This window comes from Citrus clementina, unplaced genomic scaffold (genome assembly GCF_000493195.1).
Source record: "Citrus clementina cultivar Clemenules unplaced genomic scaffold, Citrus_clementina_v1.0 scaffold_2, whole genome shotgun sequence".
In the NCBI taxonomy this organism is placed as follows: domain Eukaryota; kingdom Viridiplantae; phylum Streptophyta; class Magnoliopsida; order Sapindales; family Rutaceae; genus Citrus; species Citrus x clementina.
The window spans coordinates 31827530-31842068 of record NW_006262688.1 but is presented as its reverse complement, the minus strand read 5'-3'; the positions used below and the strand labels follow the sequence as shown (position 1 = coordinate 31842068).

The following is a 14539-nucleotide window of genomic DNA, read 5'->3' as shown; positions in this document are numbered from 1 at the left end:
GTAGATATTCGTCTGGATTCCTTCTTTTTCATTGATGCGTCCTTGAGCCTCTCGGCCTTGCAATTCTCGCCTATCATGTCGATCGACTTGGAGAAATAAATATTGCTCTCAATTACTGTGTGGGTAGAGTGACCGGATGATTCCACGCTCAGTCAGCTTAAATTTTATGCATGTGATCATTCCGTACAAGTGCTGAGTGCTGAGAGGTGCTTCTTCGTATCCATGTTAGTAAAATATTACTACTTTTGTCAACTCGTCTCGGCAGAACCGAACGGCGAAAGCAAGTAAAAAGAAAGCACTTCTTGTCAATTCTTTGGGGGAAAAAAAATGATGTGGAATTTATTTAAATGCCCACCCTTACGGGCAATGGGCTCTAGAAAGAAGTTTGTATCTGAACGATGGGCTAATAAGAATGTATAATCAACTGGCTAATCAGAGGGTCCATTGGGCTAATTCCCTGGTAGTGTAGTTTTGCTGGCTCAGTGGAAAAAGAGCATGGCTGACCAATGGAGGCGGAGGATCTCCACTCAATTTCTTCACCCAAATCATCCACAAAATCTCAACATGAGCCAATCAACTCTTATGAAACTGCCACGTCTTATTGCCACATATGCATATAAGTTCCAATGAGATGAGATTAGGAAACAGAGCCCATCTGTTTGCTCTACCTGTCCACCATGCCGACAGCATCAGCGGCAACAGCATTGCACTCTCTCTGCATTTCTTCACAGACACCATCACCAACATCATCATCATCTCCTTCAAATTCCCAGCAACTAAACATTCACTTATCAACAAAACCCAAAAGCCTTCTTCAGAATCACCCACTCTACCCACCAACTCAAGCAAACCTCTCCTTCCAGATCAAAGAAAAAATCTTATGCCTTGAAATCATGGGTGTTGATTCGGGCAAAGCACTTTCCCTCAACCCTTCTCTCCACTCTGCTTCCCTTAATTCCATTGAGGGCATAATCTCCTTTCTCCAATCCAAAGGCATTCTCCAAAAGGATTTGCCAAGAATCTTTGGCATGTGCCCGAAAGTGCTTACTGCCAACATCAAAACTGACTTGGAATCAGTTTTTAACTTCCTCTCACATGACTTGAAAGTCCCAGAACACGACTTCAGGAAAGTGATCAACAAGTGCCCAAGATTGCTAACTTCCAGAGCCAGAGACCAGCTCAAACCAGCTTTGTTTTATCTTCAAAGACTTGGGTTCAAGGATTTAAATGCATTGGCTTATCAAGACTCAGTTTTGTTGGTTTCCAATGTGGAAAACACATTGATCCCTAAGCTTAAATATTTAGAGAGTATTGGGTTCTCAAAAGATGAGGCTGTGCTTATGGTTTTGAGGTGTCCTGGGTTGTTTACTTTCAGTGTTGAGAATAACTTCAAGCCTAAGTTTGAGTATTTCAATCTGGAGATGAGGGGAAAGTTGGAAGAGTTGAAGGAGTTTCCTCAATACTTTGCATTTAGCTTGGAAAAGAGGATTAAGCCTAGGCATATGCAAGCTTTGCAAAGTGGGGCGAGATTGTCTTTGCCTGCCATGCTTAAGACCTCTGATGAGGAGTTTAATGCGTTGATCAAGCCAAAGCCAGGAAGGGGATGACCGTCACTTCTGCAACCTCTGCCACAGCTGTCGGTTTTATCTGGGAACTTGTGTCACTGATTAAATTTTGATAATTTTGTGTTGCATCTTGTAAAGTGTTTGATTAATTGAAGATAAAGATAATTTGGGTTTTGTATGGTTTATTGAAATTTATAATTACATGGTATAGAAGTAGAACCATTTGCATTGGGTACTTCAATCGCGTCGAAAAGCCATAACTGCTTTCTCATCCACAGTTTGTAAGTGAGCACTTTTCCAATGGTGGCTAACTGGCTATTGAAAATAATAATAATAATAATGTGTAAATATATAAGAAACTAGAAAGAAGGATGTATGTAGTATTGATGAATGTAGAAAGATTTGATAGACTTTCAATTTGAAAATTTTTTTTTAAAAAATAATAGTTACTAACGATTTTTTAAAATAGTGGGATACATCTATAATACTTCACAATTTCACAAATTAATGTGACAAGAACATTCATGCTTGTACTTACAGGAGCTTCAGATTTTAGAATGCCGTTGGTAAATGGTAACAGACTTCTGACGTCCAGTGGTCAACAGACAACAGTCAAAAACGATCCATCCAATTTAACATAACATAAGATAAAGAAAACTAAACAAAATTGCCATTCACCTAATCACCTCTCTCTCTCTGTTTACTGTTTATGTATTATTAATATATCCGAGTGAAATTTTCACAGGCGTTAAGGAGAAACAATATGTAATTAAAACCTAGTGTGGGTCAGATTCAGATGATGATGTTTCTCTGTAACTGAAATCTGTTGCTTCTCTCAAATATGTTATTCTCTCAGCTGGTTTATCGGATTGCTGCAAGAACTCCCAGAAACTGCTTGTCTAGTCGCCGATGGATTCTGTCTCATCGTCGATATGGTCATCAACCCACATTCAGAAACTCCAATGAGAATAAGGTAATACTAATAATTGTTTTCAAATTTGAGCTTATTAATTAACAGTAAAGACGATATCACTATGTTTATTATCTCTTTTTTTTCAGAAACATCTCGATCCATTTTCACTTGTTGGCGATGAACTATCACTTATTTCTATGAGGTTACGCTCAATGGTGGTTGCTGAGGTATCTGGTTGTTTGTCTTTGTAGATAGATATCATGTTATTATTATTTAAATTTGTGATTGACTACTTCAGATTCATCTTGATACTATGTTGCAGGTCCCTGAGCTTGCCTCAGCTGCTGGGTACTTCTTTAAAGAGGGGGTCGAAGGAAAGAAGTTGTGTCCCACGGTAAACTATTATGCTCCGATGCTATCTAAGATGTTTGTATCATTTTCGGGTTCTGGTTTATCATTTTTCTTTGGCTGCAAGTTCAATTTTGCTTCTATGCGTTTTACGAATTCTATGCATGCAGGTCATATTGTTAATGGCAACAGCTTTGAATGTGTGTACACCTGAATTATCTCCTAATGTATTAGGAAATACTTTGATACTTGATCTACGTAGGAGACAACAGTGCATAGCTGAGATCACAGAGATGATCCATGTCAGTTAGGTTTTGTTTTTTGCTTCAATCATATGGTTTTTATCTTCAGAACAGTCTTGCTCTCATGTCAATAAATTTTTTCATAACAACTTCTAGACTGATTTAGCCATCTCCTAGTTTTAGGTTGCAAGCCTTATACATGATGATGTCCTGGATGATGCTGATACTAGACGTGGTATTGGTTCACTAAGTTCTGTAATGGGCAACAAGGTAACTGAACCTTTTCTTTATTTTGCTTTCAATTGAATACTTCTTCTAATAGATTTCTTGCTTCTTGTATCGTTATTTTTCCTTCTCATTCAGAACAAATTTGGGTGAAATTTTTCATTGAACTGTGCAATAGACTATATGTACTTGTTATGTAACAAAACCTTACTTATTTTATGGTACTGTGCAAGTTTTGACAGAATGTTATTGCCTCTTCCTGTTAATAAGCATCTGATTTTACTTGTTTTCATTACATGTAAACACAGTCCTTTTCTTTGTATAAGAAGTTAAGCACTTTTGTCGTGCTTATATAAACATAGCCGTGGAAGTTTATATATCCTTTTGATATTTCTTGTTCACCAATAATGCAGTTAGCAATTTTAGCGGGAGATCTTCTCATTTCTCGAGCTCTTGTTGCTCTTGCTTCTTTGAAACACACAGAGGTAATGTAATTTCATACATATGTACTCTGAACATAGAATTCTAGATTGGGACAAACTTTACTATGTGAGCAGCAAGAGCTCATGCTTCTCTGCTTATTTTTGTTGGTAAGTAGGACCCTCTCACATCACACATTCACTTAGACAATGAAATTAATGTCCACAAAACATTGTTGAGTCCTAGCGTTTCCCTTTACTAATTCCTTCCAGCTGTCCACATTCGTATGTATTGTCTAGTAAGGATACATCCTGAAATTGTACCAGCTAATCTTGTACTTTTTTCTTATACAAATTTTACTGATTGAACTTGTATTGGTTATCATGCAATTGATTTATTATTCTTATCAGACACCATTTATCAGTCCAGTTCAATGCATGGCACAGTGACACATAGAGAAATGCTCCATAGTAGCCACATCGACTTAAGTCATAAATTTATTCAAGTGTCTAAATTTATTAATTATCAGCAGAATTTACATAAACTTCTATTTCATTGTTTCATCTTACATTATACAAAATTGTTATGTGCTGGTAGGTTGTATCACTAATGGCTACAGCACTTAAGAATCTTGTCAGTGGTGAAACCATGCAAATGACTGCTACATTTGAGCAGCGTTGTAGGTGAGCTGTTTCTCTGCTTCTTCCATCAATTTTGTTTCTCTTCCAACGTAAATTTGTCATTATGGCAAAAATGCTAACAGACCATGTTGGACTGGAAAATTTCCTAGATCAATAGAAGATCCAAGGCATCAGCCCCAGTCTTGGCCCACTGGAGCTTCAGATTGTGTGGCAATGTAGCTTAACTTGTCGAAGCTCAGTTTGGGTTTGGGTTGGCTTTTAAAATCATATTAGCTCAAGTAGTGTCAGATTGGAACTAATCACCTAGAAAACTAGCATTGATTTTTGTTATAACTTGTTAGTAATAGTTTTCATTATTTCCAAGTGTGGATTACTGGGCATGCATTCCATAAAATTTCAGTATATACTATCCACGAGAATGCTTAAAGTTGGACAATGAGGCATGCATATCTTGCATCCTTATTCTGCAATCCAGTTTAATGGCTTGCTACTTTCCATTTTGTTGGTATCTTGATAGGCTTCTCCAGAATCCTTATGTTTTGAGCTAATGATGTGAAAATAATTTTTTGTAATTGTAGCATGGAATGTTATATGCAAAAGACATACAACAAGACAGCTGCATTGGTTTCAAACAGTTGTAAGGCAGTAGCCTATCTTTCAGGCCAAAGGGAAGAAGTTGCTACATTGGCCTTTGAGTATGGCAGAAACCTGGTTTGTATAGGCCGAAGTTCTTTTTTTTGGCTACATTATCCTTATAATGTTCTCTCCATCTATTTTATTTTATTTTTTTTTTAAAAGTTAGTCTTATATTAGGACAAAAGAACAAGCAGCAGTGGACTGTAAAATTGTCTATTTCTTGAATTTGCTGCCGGTAATGGTCGGTAGGAAGGGATAACCACATACTGTAATCTGAACAGATTGCCCATTTTAATATGAACTTTGACATCTCTGTTTCCGCTCTAGGTTCCATGAATTAAATTCTCTTCTGCTGATGTTGTTTTAAGTGATTAAGTAAATCCATCGTGGCATAAATGAAGATGGGTGTGGCTCAATGGCTTTTATTGCTATTGCTGCATTTTCAATTTTGTTTCTGATCACCACATGGTGAATTGAGGAAGTTGATAGTTCTTGTATCAGTGAATTTCTTTACTCTTGCAACATTTCATGATTAGTTGACGCCCTTAAACTGAAATATTGGATAATCATTTAAACCAAGCCTCACTTTGATTCCCCCTACCATGCCTAATCAAACTGTCAATGATTGGTTGATTTTCTGTGTATATCACTTTTTGGCTAATTATCTTTTTTATTTCAACTCTCCTAGGGATTGGCATATCAACTGATAGATGACATTCTTGACTTCACAGGCACATCGGCTTCCCTTGGAAAGGCCTCTTTAACTGACCTACGGAATGTAATTTTCTCACCTTAATGTTATATATCATGGAAAGAATCATGGCACTTGGATAAATATCATTTCACTGAAGAGTATCTATAGATGGTATACAATCTTGTCAAATAGTCTGCTATAATTTTCAGAATGTATATTTCTCTGATGTTAATCATTGTCCTTCTGCTTATACTCAGCATTCTATTTTTACTGCATTGTACTTTGATTATGTGGGAGAAGATCATAGAGTCAGCTGTAGAAATTCTGTTGTGCAGAAAATTTGTTCACGCATGGTTTCCGCATCCCTGGGACAATTTTGGAATTTTCCAAGGAGTCCTAGAAGTTATGTCCATTCTGATGTGTTTACAGTCTAACTCAGTTGCAGTTAATATAAAATTTTTTGTAGTCTATGCGCGATTGTGGATCAGAGTATTAGCTGATTGCAGATCATTTCTTTCTTGATTAACATTTTATTAGACTCTTTTCTATATTGTAAAATACGTCTGATTTTGTGAAAACTATGATTGCTTTTGTAGGGAATCATAACGGCTCCAATATTGTTTGCCATGGAAGAGTTCCCTCAATTGCATGCTTTTATTAACAGCAGCTCTGACAACCCCGCCAATGTTGATGTTGTAAGTTTTGTATGATTGGCATGTTAGTAATGCCCCCACATTTCTCCTTTTGCCATCCCTAGCTGTGAAGCTCAACATGTGCATTGTGCTAGCCATATTTATATTCATCTCTTAGATACCTTTGGCGTCGCAAGATATGCCTAAGGTTCTCAATGCCTCATCGGTTCTCACGTAAACGTTTATAGTGTTGTTATTTCATCGAACTTGTCTTAGTTAGTAATCTGTACGTGTAAGATGCAGATCCTTGAATACCTCGGCAAGAGCCATGGAATACAAAGGACCACGGAGCTAGCCGTGAAGCATGCCAGCCTTGCAGCGGCAGCCATTGATTCTCTACCTGAAACTCACGATGTGGATGCTACAAACGCAAGGACAGCACTTGTACACATCACTCAGAAAATCATCACAAGGAATAAGTGAATTATTCAATCTGGCTGTTTTACTTTTGTTTTACCAATTCATCATCTTTTTTTTTTTTTTTTGCTTCTATTCTTGTCCGAAATTATTACCATGTGAAGAATCTCGCTGCTACATTTTTTTTGATAATTGGTATGCTGTTCCATCGTCCGAAAAGTCGCATATATTATTTATTTTAATAGTAAGATTGAATGTTTTGAGTTCGCAGAAGTTTGAACGACAAGTCGTGTTCTATTATTGGTCTTCTGAGTTCTGAATTTTGTTGTTAAAAAGTTCGTTAAACCTATATTCAAAAATTAAAAAAAAAAAAAAAATAGGTTCGTTAATCCTAAAAAGGGAGCAGTCATCTTCCGTGTTTCAAGATAAAAGTCGTTAATCAATACGTAGCCTGCAAAACAAAAAAAATTAATAATAATAATAATAATAATAGTAATCAAAATTGTTTAAAGTAAGCGATATAATTACTCATCAATTGCATATAAATTTCTTTTAAAAAATACTTAATATTAATTACATAAAATTGTAAAAGAAATACTGTTCAATTGATGAATACTTTATTGTACGTTCAATCTTTCCTCTTTTATTATGTAGGAAGAGTCACTTGTTTTTTAAATCATTATTTTAATTTGAAATCATAATCATAATGATCTAGTATTAGTCATGTTAATTAACGTATAATGTTTTTGATGATTAATATTTTTGTAAATAATTAAGACCAAAGTAATTAGAAAACTGTCCAGAACTAGGGAAAGAAAAGAAAAAGGGCGAAGGGTTTGTGAACTAAAAACTGCAGATGCATTTTATATGGCTGTGCCTGGCCGTCGTCATCAGTCAAACCGAAACAGAACATAACAAAAAGGGAAAATAAATAAATGGCTCTTCTATCTTAAACAAATCAACGCTAAAACTCCCCCGCAGTCGGTTGCTGTTATCCCCTTTTGTGCTTTGACTTTATCATTGACCGACCCAACGCCATCTCTCAAATCTTAAATCTCCTCCGCCGTTCTTTTTATTAATTAATTGAATAAAGGATGTTAATTTATCGTGGACTTTCTCGGATTTCTAGAATCTCGAAAAAGACTTCGTTTGGCCGCCGTTGGCTTCCCTCTCACCCGCTTCTCTCCGGTGCTTCACACTCTGCTGCTGCTGCTGCGGCGGACTCTTCTGTGAAGGTAATTATGCACGTGCCCATATGACGGGGACAAAAAAATAAATAAATAAAAACCTTTTGAGGTTGTTCTTCTTCAATATTGTATGCGGCTGGGCAAAGTTGAAAACTTCTAAATGGTAACTTAAGTGAAGTTTGGAGCTTCAGATTGATAATGAGGTCACGTTTTTTATGATGGATGTTTTATTTTGACCTACATGCACTGGGTTTGATGATCCAAACGCTGTGGGGTTGTTATTCAATTAAATTTGTGTTTGATGGGTTTAGAAGAAATCTGGGTTTGCTTGTGTATTATTTTCTTGTACGAGTCTTTTGCTGTAATGGGCATAGGTTGGTACCTTAATATCTAATGAACAGCTGCTAAGCTGAGTTGAGACTTTTTTGGATTTGATTTTGCCCGTGTTTGGAATCATTTTAGTTGCCATGGATGTAATCATTGCTGAAAGCTTTTGTTGAATTTTTTTTTTTTATCATTATTCAGTGGAACAGTGGTCAGTAATACTGCCTTTCATTTAATTGTTTCTGGGTTTAAGAATTATGAATTGTCTTCTCTATGTCCACTTATGTTATTACAGTTGGTTGGGTGAAGGATTCAATCTGCCCTTGATTAACTGTAGCCCTGTTAGGTGAAAGATTTGTTTCATTTAAAAAAACTGGGAGATAAGGCTGTGTCTGTCGGTACAGTATTTGGTTTTTGAAGGAGATTAGCTGTGCGAGTAAATTATGAGGAAACCAAAGAATTCTCTAAAATAATGACCTTGGTGAGAGGCTAGTGATGCTGAACTTTATTTCTATTTTGCTTTCAGGACTCCGGTAATATTTCACTGAGTAAGACAAGGTGACTTACACCATACCTGTGTGGGGAGGGGATGGGCAGCAATACTCTGAAATTTTGTGATCCTTCTACGTGTTAAAATGGAATTCATATCAGTGCTTTTTAAATAATTTGTATCAAGCTAAGTTAGGAGACATTTCTAGCTTGCTGTGTGGTGGATGGTATAAATATCTATGAAGTTTTTACTTTTGGCTTTTTAACAAATTATTGGCATCTTGGATCTTTAATACTCTGACATGAACGAAATGTATGCTTGCATGCATGTATACAAGGTAGTGATCAGTGGGTTGACCTTCTATGTTTTACTTGTTATTGTTATTGGTGATTAGTAGGTTTTGGGTTGCAGAGAAGCTTATTCATGGAGTTTGCCTGCCTTGCATGGAATTAGACATCAAATTCATCACCAGAGCAGCTCCGTAATTGAGGTTAGGTGTAGCATTTTGATATTGTTTATTGATGTTTTTGCTGACTATTATATTTCAGATTAGTTATGCCTATCTTTTTAAAAAAAAAAAAATTAATGAAAGATTTTTGAATACCCGAGTTCATGAAGTATTAAAATTTCAGGCTCCCACATTATTATGTCTATGGTAGTCTTTTTCTGTCTCTTTATGGAAGCTATGGACTTGGTTTGACTGAACTGCATATAGGATACTGATTCCCAGGAGCAGCTCGACCCATTTTCTCTTGTTGCTGATGAACTGTCAATACTTGCTAAAAGGTTGCGCTCCATGGTAGTTGCTGAGGTATATAATAACACGCCATTCCTTTGATTGAGTATTGATAATTATGCTCTGGCCTGATAGCAGATATGATGTTTCTTTAATGTTACCAGTCAAGTTTGATATCATGTGATTGAAGTGAGATTTACTTATTATCCAGGTGCCCAAGCTTGCCTCAGCTGCTGAGTATTTCTTTAAAATGGGGGTGGAAGGAAAGAGGTTCCGTCCCACGGTACTGACATTATGGCTTATTTGCTGATTTCTGTGACTATATTCTTTCTCTTTTGTTGTTTTTTATTATTTTATCAGTTATAGTTCAATCCATATCTCTAATTAATATTTAATAGGCTAACAGTTGCAACTACTTTGGTTATGGACATTTACATGCAGGTTTTATTGCTGATGGCGACAGCTCTGAATGTGCGAGTACCTGAACCTCTACATGATGGAGTAGAAGATGCTTTGGCGACTGAACTACGTACAAGGCAACAATGTATAGCTGAGATTACAGAGATGATCCATGTCTGTTTCCTACAATTTTGTATTTCTGTTACAGAGAAGCTACTTTTGTTTGCTATTTACACTTAGTTATAGTCCTTCCACTTCAAGAATTGTGCTTGTAGCCCGCTTGTAGAATAATGTAATAATATCTTTTTCTTAGGTAGCAAGCCTTCTTCATGATGATGTCTTGGATGATGCAGATACCAGGCGTGGTATTGGTTCATTGAATTTTGTAATGGGCAATAAGGTGGTTGTATTTGCTTTCGTTTTTTTTTCTTTTTCTTTTAACTAAGTTGAGCTCGTGTAGTTTGTCCTAATCATTTATGAAAATGTTGAGATAAAACTTCATGTGATGGTTTGTAAGGATTTTAACGTGCATGGTATAATTTTTATCTGATTTGTAGTCTAGTCCAAATTGGCTCTTCTGTTACATTCGGAAGAATTAGATTTTGAGGATTGTGAGCCAAGCTTCTGTTGTTAACTTTTCCCTGTTCATTTTTATGCAGTTAGCTGTATTAGCGGGCGATTTTCTTCTTTCCCGTGCTTGTGTTGCCCTTGCCTCTTTGAAAAACACAGAGGTATATGGATTTGTGTGTTTTCTATTATTCTTATTATTATATGTTTATTTATAAACACATGACTTTTAGTTTTGCAGTAGTAGTTGTTATTGCATTAGTGGCAAGTCCTTGGCTCCTTAACGATTTAAAATTTTTCTTATAGAAATATGGATTACAAGGTTTCAGTCTGAAGATTTTCATTTTTATTAGAAAACAATCTAGGCTTCCAGTTCCTGGCATTCCTCTCTTAATACACTACGTAGCCATTGTATGGCCAGAAATTGCATTGCTTATGGCAACAGTCTGAATGTCCAGTCTGTGACTAGTTAGTTCACTGTGTCTAATGAATCATAAACTTGCTTATGTGTCAAGTTTAAGCTATTGCACTATGTGCTAGGGAGAAATGAACTTACTGGTAAAAGCCACTCCAAGGGGGAACTTTCTGAAATTATTTTGACTTTCAATAATTTTGCTTTCACAGTATTGGTTTTATGGGGTATTTTTGACAAGTTTGTGGGCTCCACACCTATTTTATATCCTACTTATTATTGCACTGTGTTTGTAGGTTGTGACGTTACTGGCAACCGTTGTAGAGCATCTTGTTACTGGTGAAACCATGCAAATGACAACATCATCTGACCAACGTTGTAGGTATAATACAATCCTATTTCAGCTACATTTGGATATTTGCTTGTCTTGCACTTTCATCTTTGCATAGTTTTCACTACTGGACAGCCATTGTGCCAATTGCCTCTAATTCAGGAAACTCTTGCCTTGTTGATTATGATTTTTTTTTTTTTTTTTTTGGTTTGAAACAAAAACTACCATAAGAAATTGTCTCACAGGAGAAATTGACTATATTGGCTTTCCTTTTGGGGAGGGGGGAAAAAAGCCTCAGAGATCAGTTGCAGCTGGCTGGTTTTTGCTAATCACTTTCTCACCCACACCCCCCCCCCCCCCCCCATTCTCCTTTTTCTCTTTATTTTCTTCTCTCCTTTTCATTGCCTCTAGAAGGTTGGATTTGCACTTAAAAGTCCTCAGAGATAAGGGGACTCACTTGTCTGCACACATGTAATTTTTTCTCATTGTGGATTTATTCTCCAACCTCATGGCCAGTTGCACCTTCCAATAATTATGATAGTCTTCTGAAACTTGTTGATTAACTTCCAAGTATATTTTTATCCTTGTAATTTAATTTAAGGGCTTTTTCTATTGCCAGTTCCTGTTGAGGTTTCTTGCCTAGTTTTGCTCCCAAGTGGTATCCACACACAGTTGTAGCTATAATAATGTACAAGTTTGCTGACAGTTTGATAGGTGGTGACCTACCTGGTATCGCTTTTTGTGCCTTCTTACACATACATATGATTACCTCATGCCTATCTGTGATCGTATACTTATTGAACTTCTGTTGAGTGCTCATTGCTTGATGTGTATCTTCAAAATCCTTTTATCTTTAGCTAACTATTTATTACAAAATGCAGCATGGATTATTATATGCAAAAAACATACTACAAGACCGCATCATTAATCTCAAACAGCTGCAAGGCAATTGCCCTTCTTGCTGGACAAACAGCCGAAGTGGCAATATTAGCTTTTGATTATGGAAAGAATCTGGTTTGTACATTTGTTCTCCTGCTCTAAGTTATTCATAAACGATGTTTGTATTTAATTCTGTTGGAGAAGTATCTTGATTATTTATATCGCCAATTTTTTATTGGCCATTGCATGGTGCATTAAGGATAGAGGGGAGATATTTGTGGGGTGACTCACTTGTTCTCAAAATTACCACATACCATTATTAGCTTGATGCAAGCCCTGGATGTGGCTGAATGTGCACAGTTGTAATATGTCATTATGTAAAATACAGAATTAGGGCAGTGTGCCATGATTGGATTTTCTCTTTATCCCTTTTCAACTTACTTTCATTCTGATTTTACTTTTCTTTCCAGGGTCTGGCATATCAATTAATCGACGATGTTCTCGATTTCACCGGCACATCAGCCTCTCTTGGAAAGGGTTCTTTATCTGACATCCAGCATGTAATATATCTATCCTTGCTCTTTATTGCATCGGAGATACTTTAGGGTGTACAGGCTCGAATATTGTTTCTAGAAGCCATGACAGGCATCTTGTCAAGTACCTTGCTCTATATTCTTAAAAAATACATGTAAATTCTCTTGCTAGGATTGTACTATTTATTGCAATTTTGTGACAATCATCCTCAAGTTTGGGAAATATTTTATCATGACTTGGACTTTTAACTTGTCTTAACCATATCAACAAAAAGCCTCTGAGATATTAACTTGCCTTGATCAGATTTACAGCCTATTACTTCCTCATTAAAGGGAATATGTGCAGATGAATGCATCTGGCCTTGTCATAACCAATAAATTTTTGACTTGTCATGTTAACTTATTGACACATTACTATGTGCAGTGCTTTTATTTGAGATAAGTTATATGATGATGTCTCAGGATTTTTTATGGTAATGTTTGATTTCTATTACCTTCTTTTCTTCTCTGGTACAGGGAATCATAACAGCTCCAATATTGTTTGCCATGGAAGAGTTCCCTCAGTTACGCACAGTAGTTGAGCAAGGCTTTGAGGATTCCTCAAATGTTGATATAGTAAGTAGTTCAATCTACTCGTAATTTTGATAATTATTTTGTGATGTAATTCTCCTTTCACTGAACTTGCTGTAGATAACTGGTGAATAATATTTCCTCTTTTTGTGCTGAGGGTGTCTTTATTAGGTGGCACAATTGGGTATGCATGGTTTCGTGAACAATGAAAACACATGTTTGATAATAGGTCCTCATTTACCTAAAATGATTTTATTTTGGCTTTGCGTCCAACTGCAATTCGGAATTCTAAAGGCATTGTTTAATTCTTTTAGTGTTAGGACAATTTAAGGTGTCGTTTATTACAATGATAATGCAAGTCAGATAATTTATGGCCCCCCACTTCCATTGCATCATTGTGGATTGCCTCGTATTATTTATATGAGAATAGAACTTTCTTACAAGTCCAGGAAGTGATGAACAGAGGATAATATAATTTAGCTTTTTAGTCATGTTCTTCATCAGTAATCTCGTGGGTCAGGCGTTTTGGTCCGTAAGAAATGTTTTTGTGTGCTGAAATAGAGCTGCAATGACGAAGCATTTACTTATTTACGGATACAGCTGTTGTCTTGTCAATTTTTTCTTAGTTGGTTGATATCTGGGATTGCAGGCCCTTGAGTACCTTGGGAAGAGTCGAGGGATACAAAAGACAAGAGAACTGGCCGTGAAGCATGCTAATCTTGCTGCAGCTGCGATTGATTGTCTACCTGAAAACAATGATGAGGATGTTAGAAAGTCAAGGCGTGCACTTTTAGATCTCACTCATAGAGTCATCACAAGAAATAAATAACAGAAGACCAACACATTGTACCAGAGTTTTTGTTTAATTATTTCAATTATTCTTCTTGTAAGGCGAGGGACTTTAACCCCTTAGTTTTTTTGTCACATTCTTTTCTTCTGATAAAAATATTTATTTTCCGATCATTGTTCGAGGACCCAGATCTTGTAAATCATCCATTTGTGGAGTAAGGATAACACAGCAATAATGTAACATTTATGTTCTATCAGCTTGAGATTCCTAGGGGAAAGCAGTTTCCACTTTCAAGTAGCACTCAGATATGAATGATTCTTCATGAGTTTGTATTGAAAAACCAACAATCACGCGGAATCTTTTGTTCATGGTAACTCCGCAAGGAGTCCGTTCGTGGCCCCTCGTTTCGATGATCATTATATATCTAATATAATAAATTACCCGCACTCGAACAAATTTAAGCAGAAATTTTTGTGCACGTACTAAATTTAGGGAAGATAACATACATTCTTGGACTTGGGACAGACAAATTTCCAATATTGAGTTCTGCAAACTCGATGAAAAATTGGGAAGAAATGAGTGCTTCTA

At 36.3% G+C, this 14539-nt stretch overlaps 3 protein-coding genes across 7 annotated transcripts; all 3 read left to right on the top strand.

Annotated features, from left to right (window-relative positions):
* The first annotated feature begins 15 nt into the window (after positions 1-15).
* Positions 16-1793, top strand: LOC18051256 (transcription termination factor MTEF1, chloroplastic). Its single transcript, XM_006448930.2, has one exon. It carries the CDS (start codon positions 678-680, stop codon positions 1605-1607), a length of 930 nt encoding a protein of 309 aa, XP_006448993.1. The 5' UTR covers positions 16-677; the 3' UTR covers positions 1608-1793.
* A 481-nt stretch (positions 1794-2274) lies between these two features.
* On the top strand, positions 2275-6943 carry LOC18052319 (solanesyl diphosphate synthase 3, chloroplastic/mitochondrial). 2 transcript variants are annotated; one of them, XM_006448929.2, is made up of 11 exons: positions 2275-2538; positions 2625-2705; positions 2801-2872; positions 2997-3128; positions 3252-3338; positions 3707-3778; positions 4311-4396; positions 4933-5065; positions 5679-5768; positions 6281-6379; positions 6620-6943. In XM_006448929.2, exons 1-11 carry the CDS (start codon positions 2407-2409, stop codon positions 6797-6799), a joined length of 1164 nt encoding a protein of 387 aa, XP_006448992.1. In that variant the 5' UTR covers positions 2275-2406; the 3' UTR covers positions 6800-6943. The 2 variants fall into 2 exon arrangements, with proteins under 2 accessions (XP_006448992.1, XP_024047822.1); XM_024192054.1 differs by lacking the exon at positions 2997-3128.
* A 611-nt stretch (positions 6944-7554) lies between these two features.
* On the top strand, positions 7555-14245 carry LOC18052318 (solanesyl diphosphate synthase 3, chloroplastic/mitochondrial). 4 transcript variants are annotated; one of them, XM_006448925.2, is made up of 12 exons: positions 7555-7968; positions 9132-9224; positions 9471-9545; positions 9682-9753; positions 9912-10043; positions 10183-10269; positions 10529-10600; positions 11145-11230; positions 12061-12193; positions 12529-12618; positions 13108-13206; positions 13811-14245. In XM_006448925.2, the coding sequence occupies exons 1-12, from the start codon at positions 7828-7830 to the stop codon at positions 13988-13990; spliced, it is 1260 nt and encodes a 419-aa protein (XP_006448988.1). In that variant the 5' UTR covers positions 7555-7827; the 3' UTR covers positions 13991-14245. The 4 variants fall into 4 exon arrangements, with proteins under 4 accessions (XP_006448988.1, XP_006448989.1, XP_006448991.1 ...); XM_006448926.2 differs by having other exon boundaries at positions 9465-9545; XM_006448928.2 differs by having other exon boundaries at positions 9450-9545.
* The last annotated feature ends 294 nt before the right edge of the window (positions 14246-14539 follow it).

Coding starts and splice junctions, on each gene's coding strand:
- LOC18052319 (XM_006448929.2), top strand. CDS start 2,407: ATGTTATTCTCTCAGCTGGTTTATCGGATTGCTGCAAGAACTCCCAGA. Junction 2,873..2,996: donor GAAAGAAGTTGTGTCCCACG/GTAAACTATTAT, acceptor CTATGCATGCAG/GTCATATTGTTAATGGCAAC. Junction 6,380..6,619: donor ACCCCGCCAATGTTGATGTT/GTAAGTTTTGTA, acceptor TGTAAGATGCAG/ATCCTTGAATACCTCGGCAA.
- LOC18052318 (XM_006448928.2), top strand. CDS start 7,828: ATGTTAATTTATCGTGGACTTTCTCGGATTTCTAGAATCTCGAAAAAG. Junction 9,546..9,681: donor GCTCCATGGTAGTTGCTGAG/GTATATAATAAC, acceptor CTTATTATCCAG/GTGCCCAAGCTTGCCTCAGC. Junction 10,601..11,144: donor CCTCTTTGAAAAACACAGAG/GTATATGGATTT, acceptor CTGTGTTTGTAG/GTTGTGACGTTACTGGCAAC.
- LOC18051256 (XM_006448930.2), top strand. CDS start 678: ATGCCGACAGCATCAGCGGCAACAGCATTGCACTCTCTCTGCATTTCT.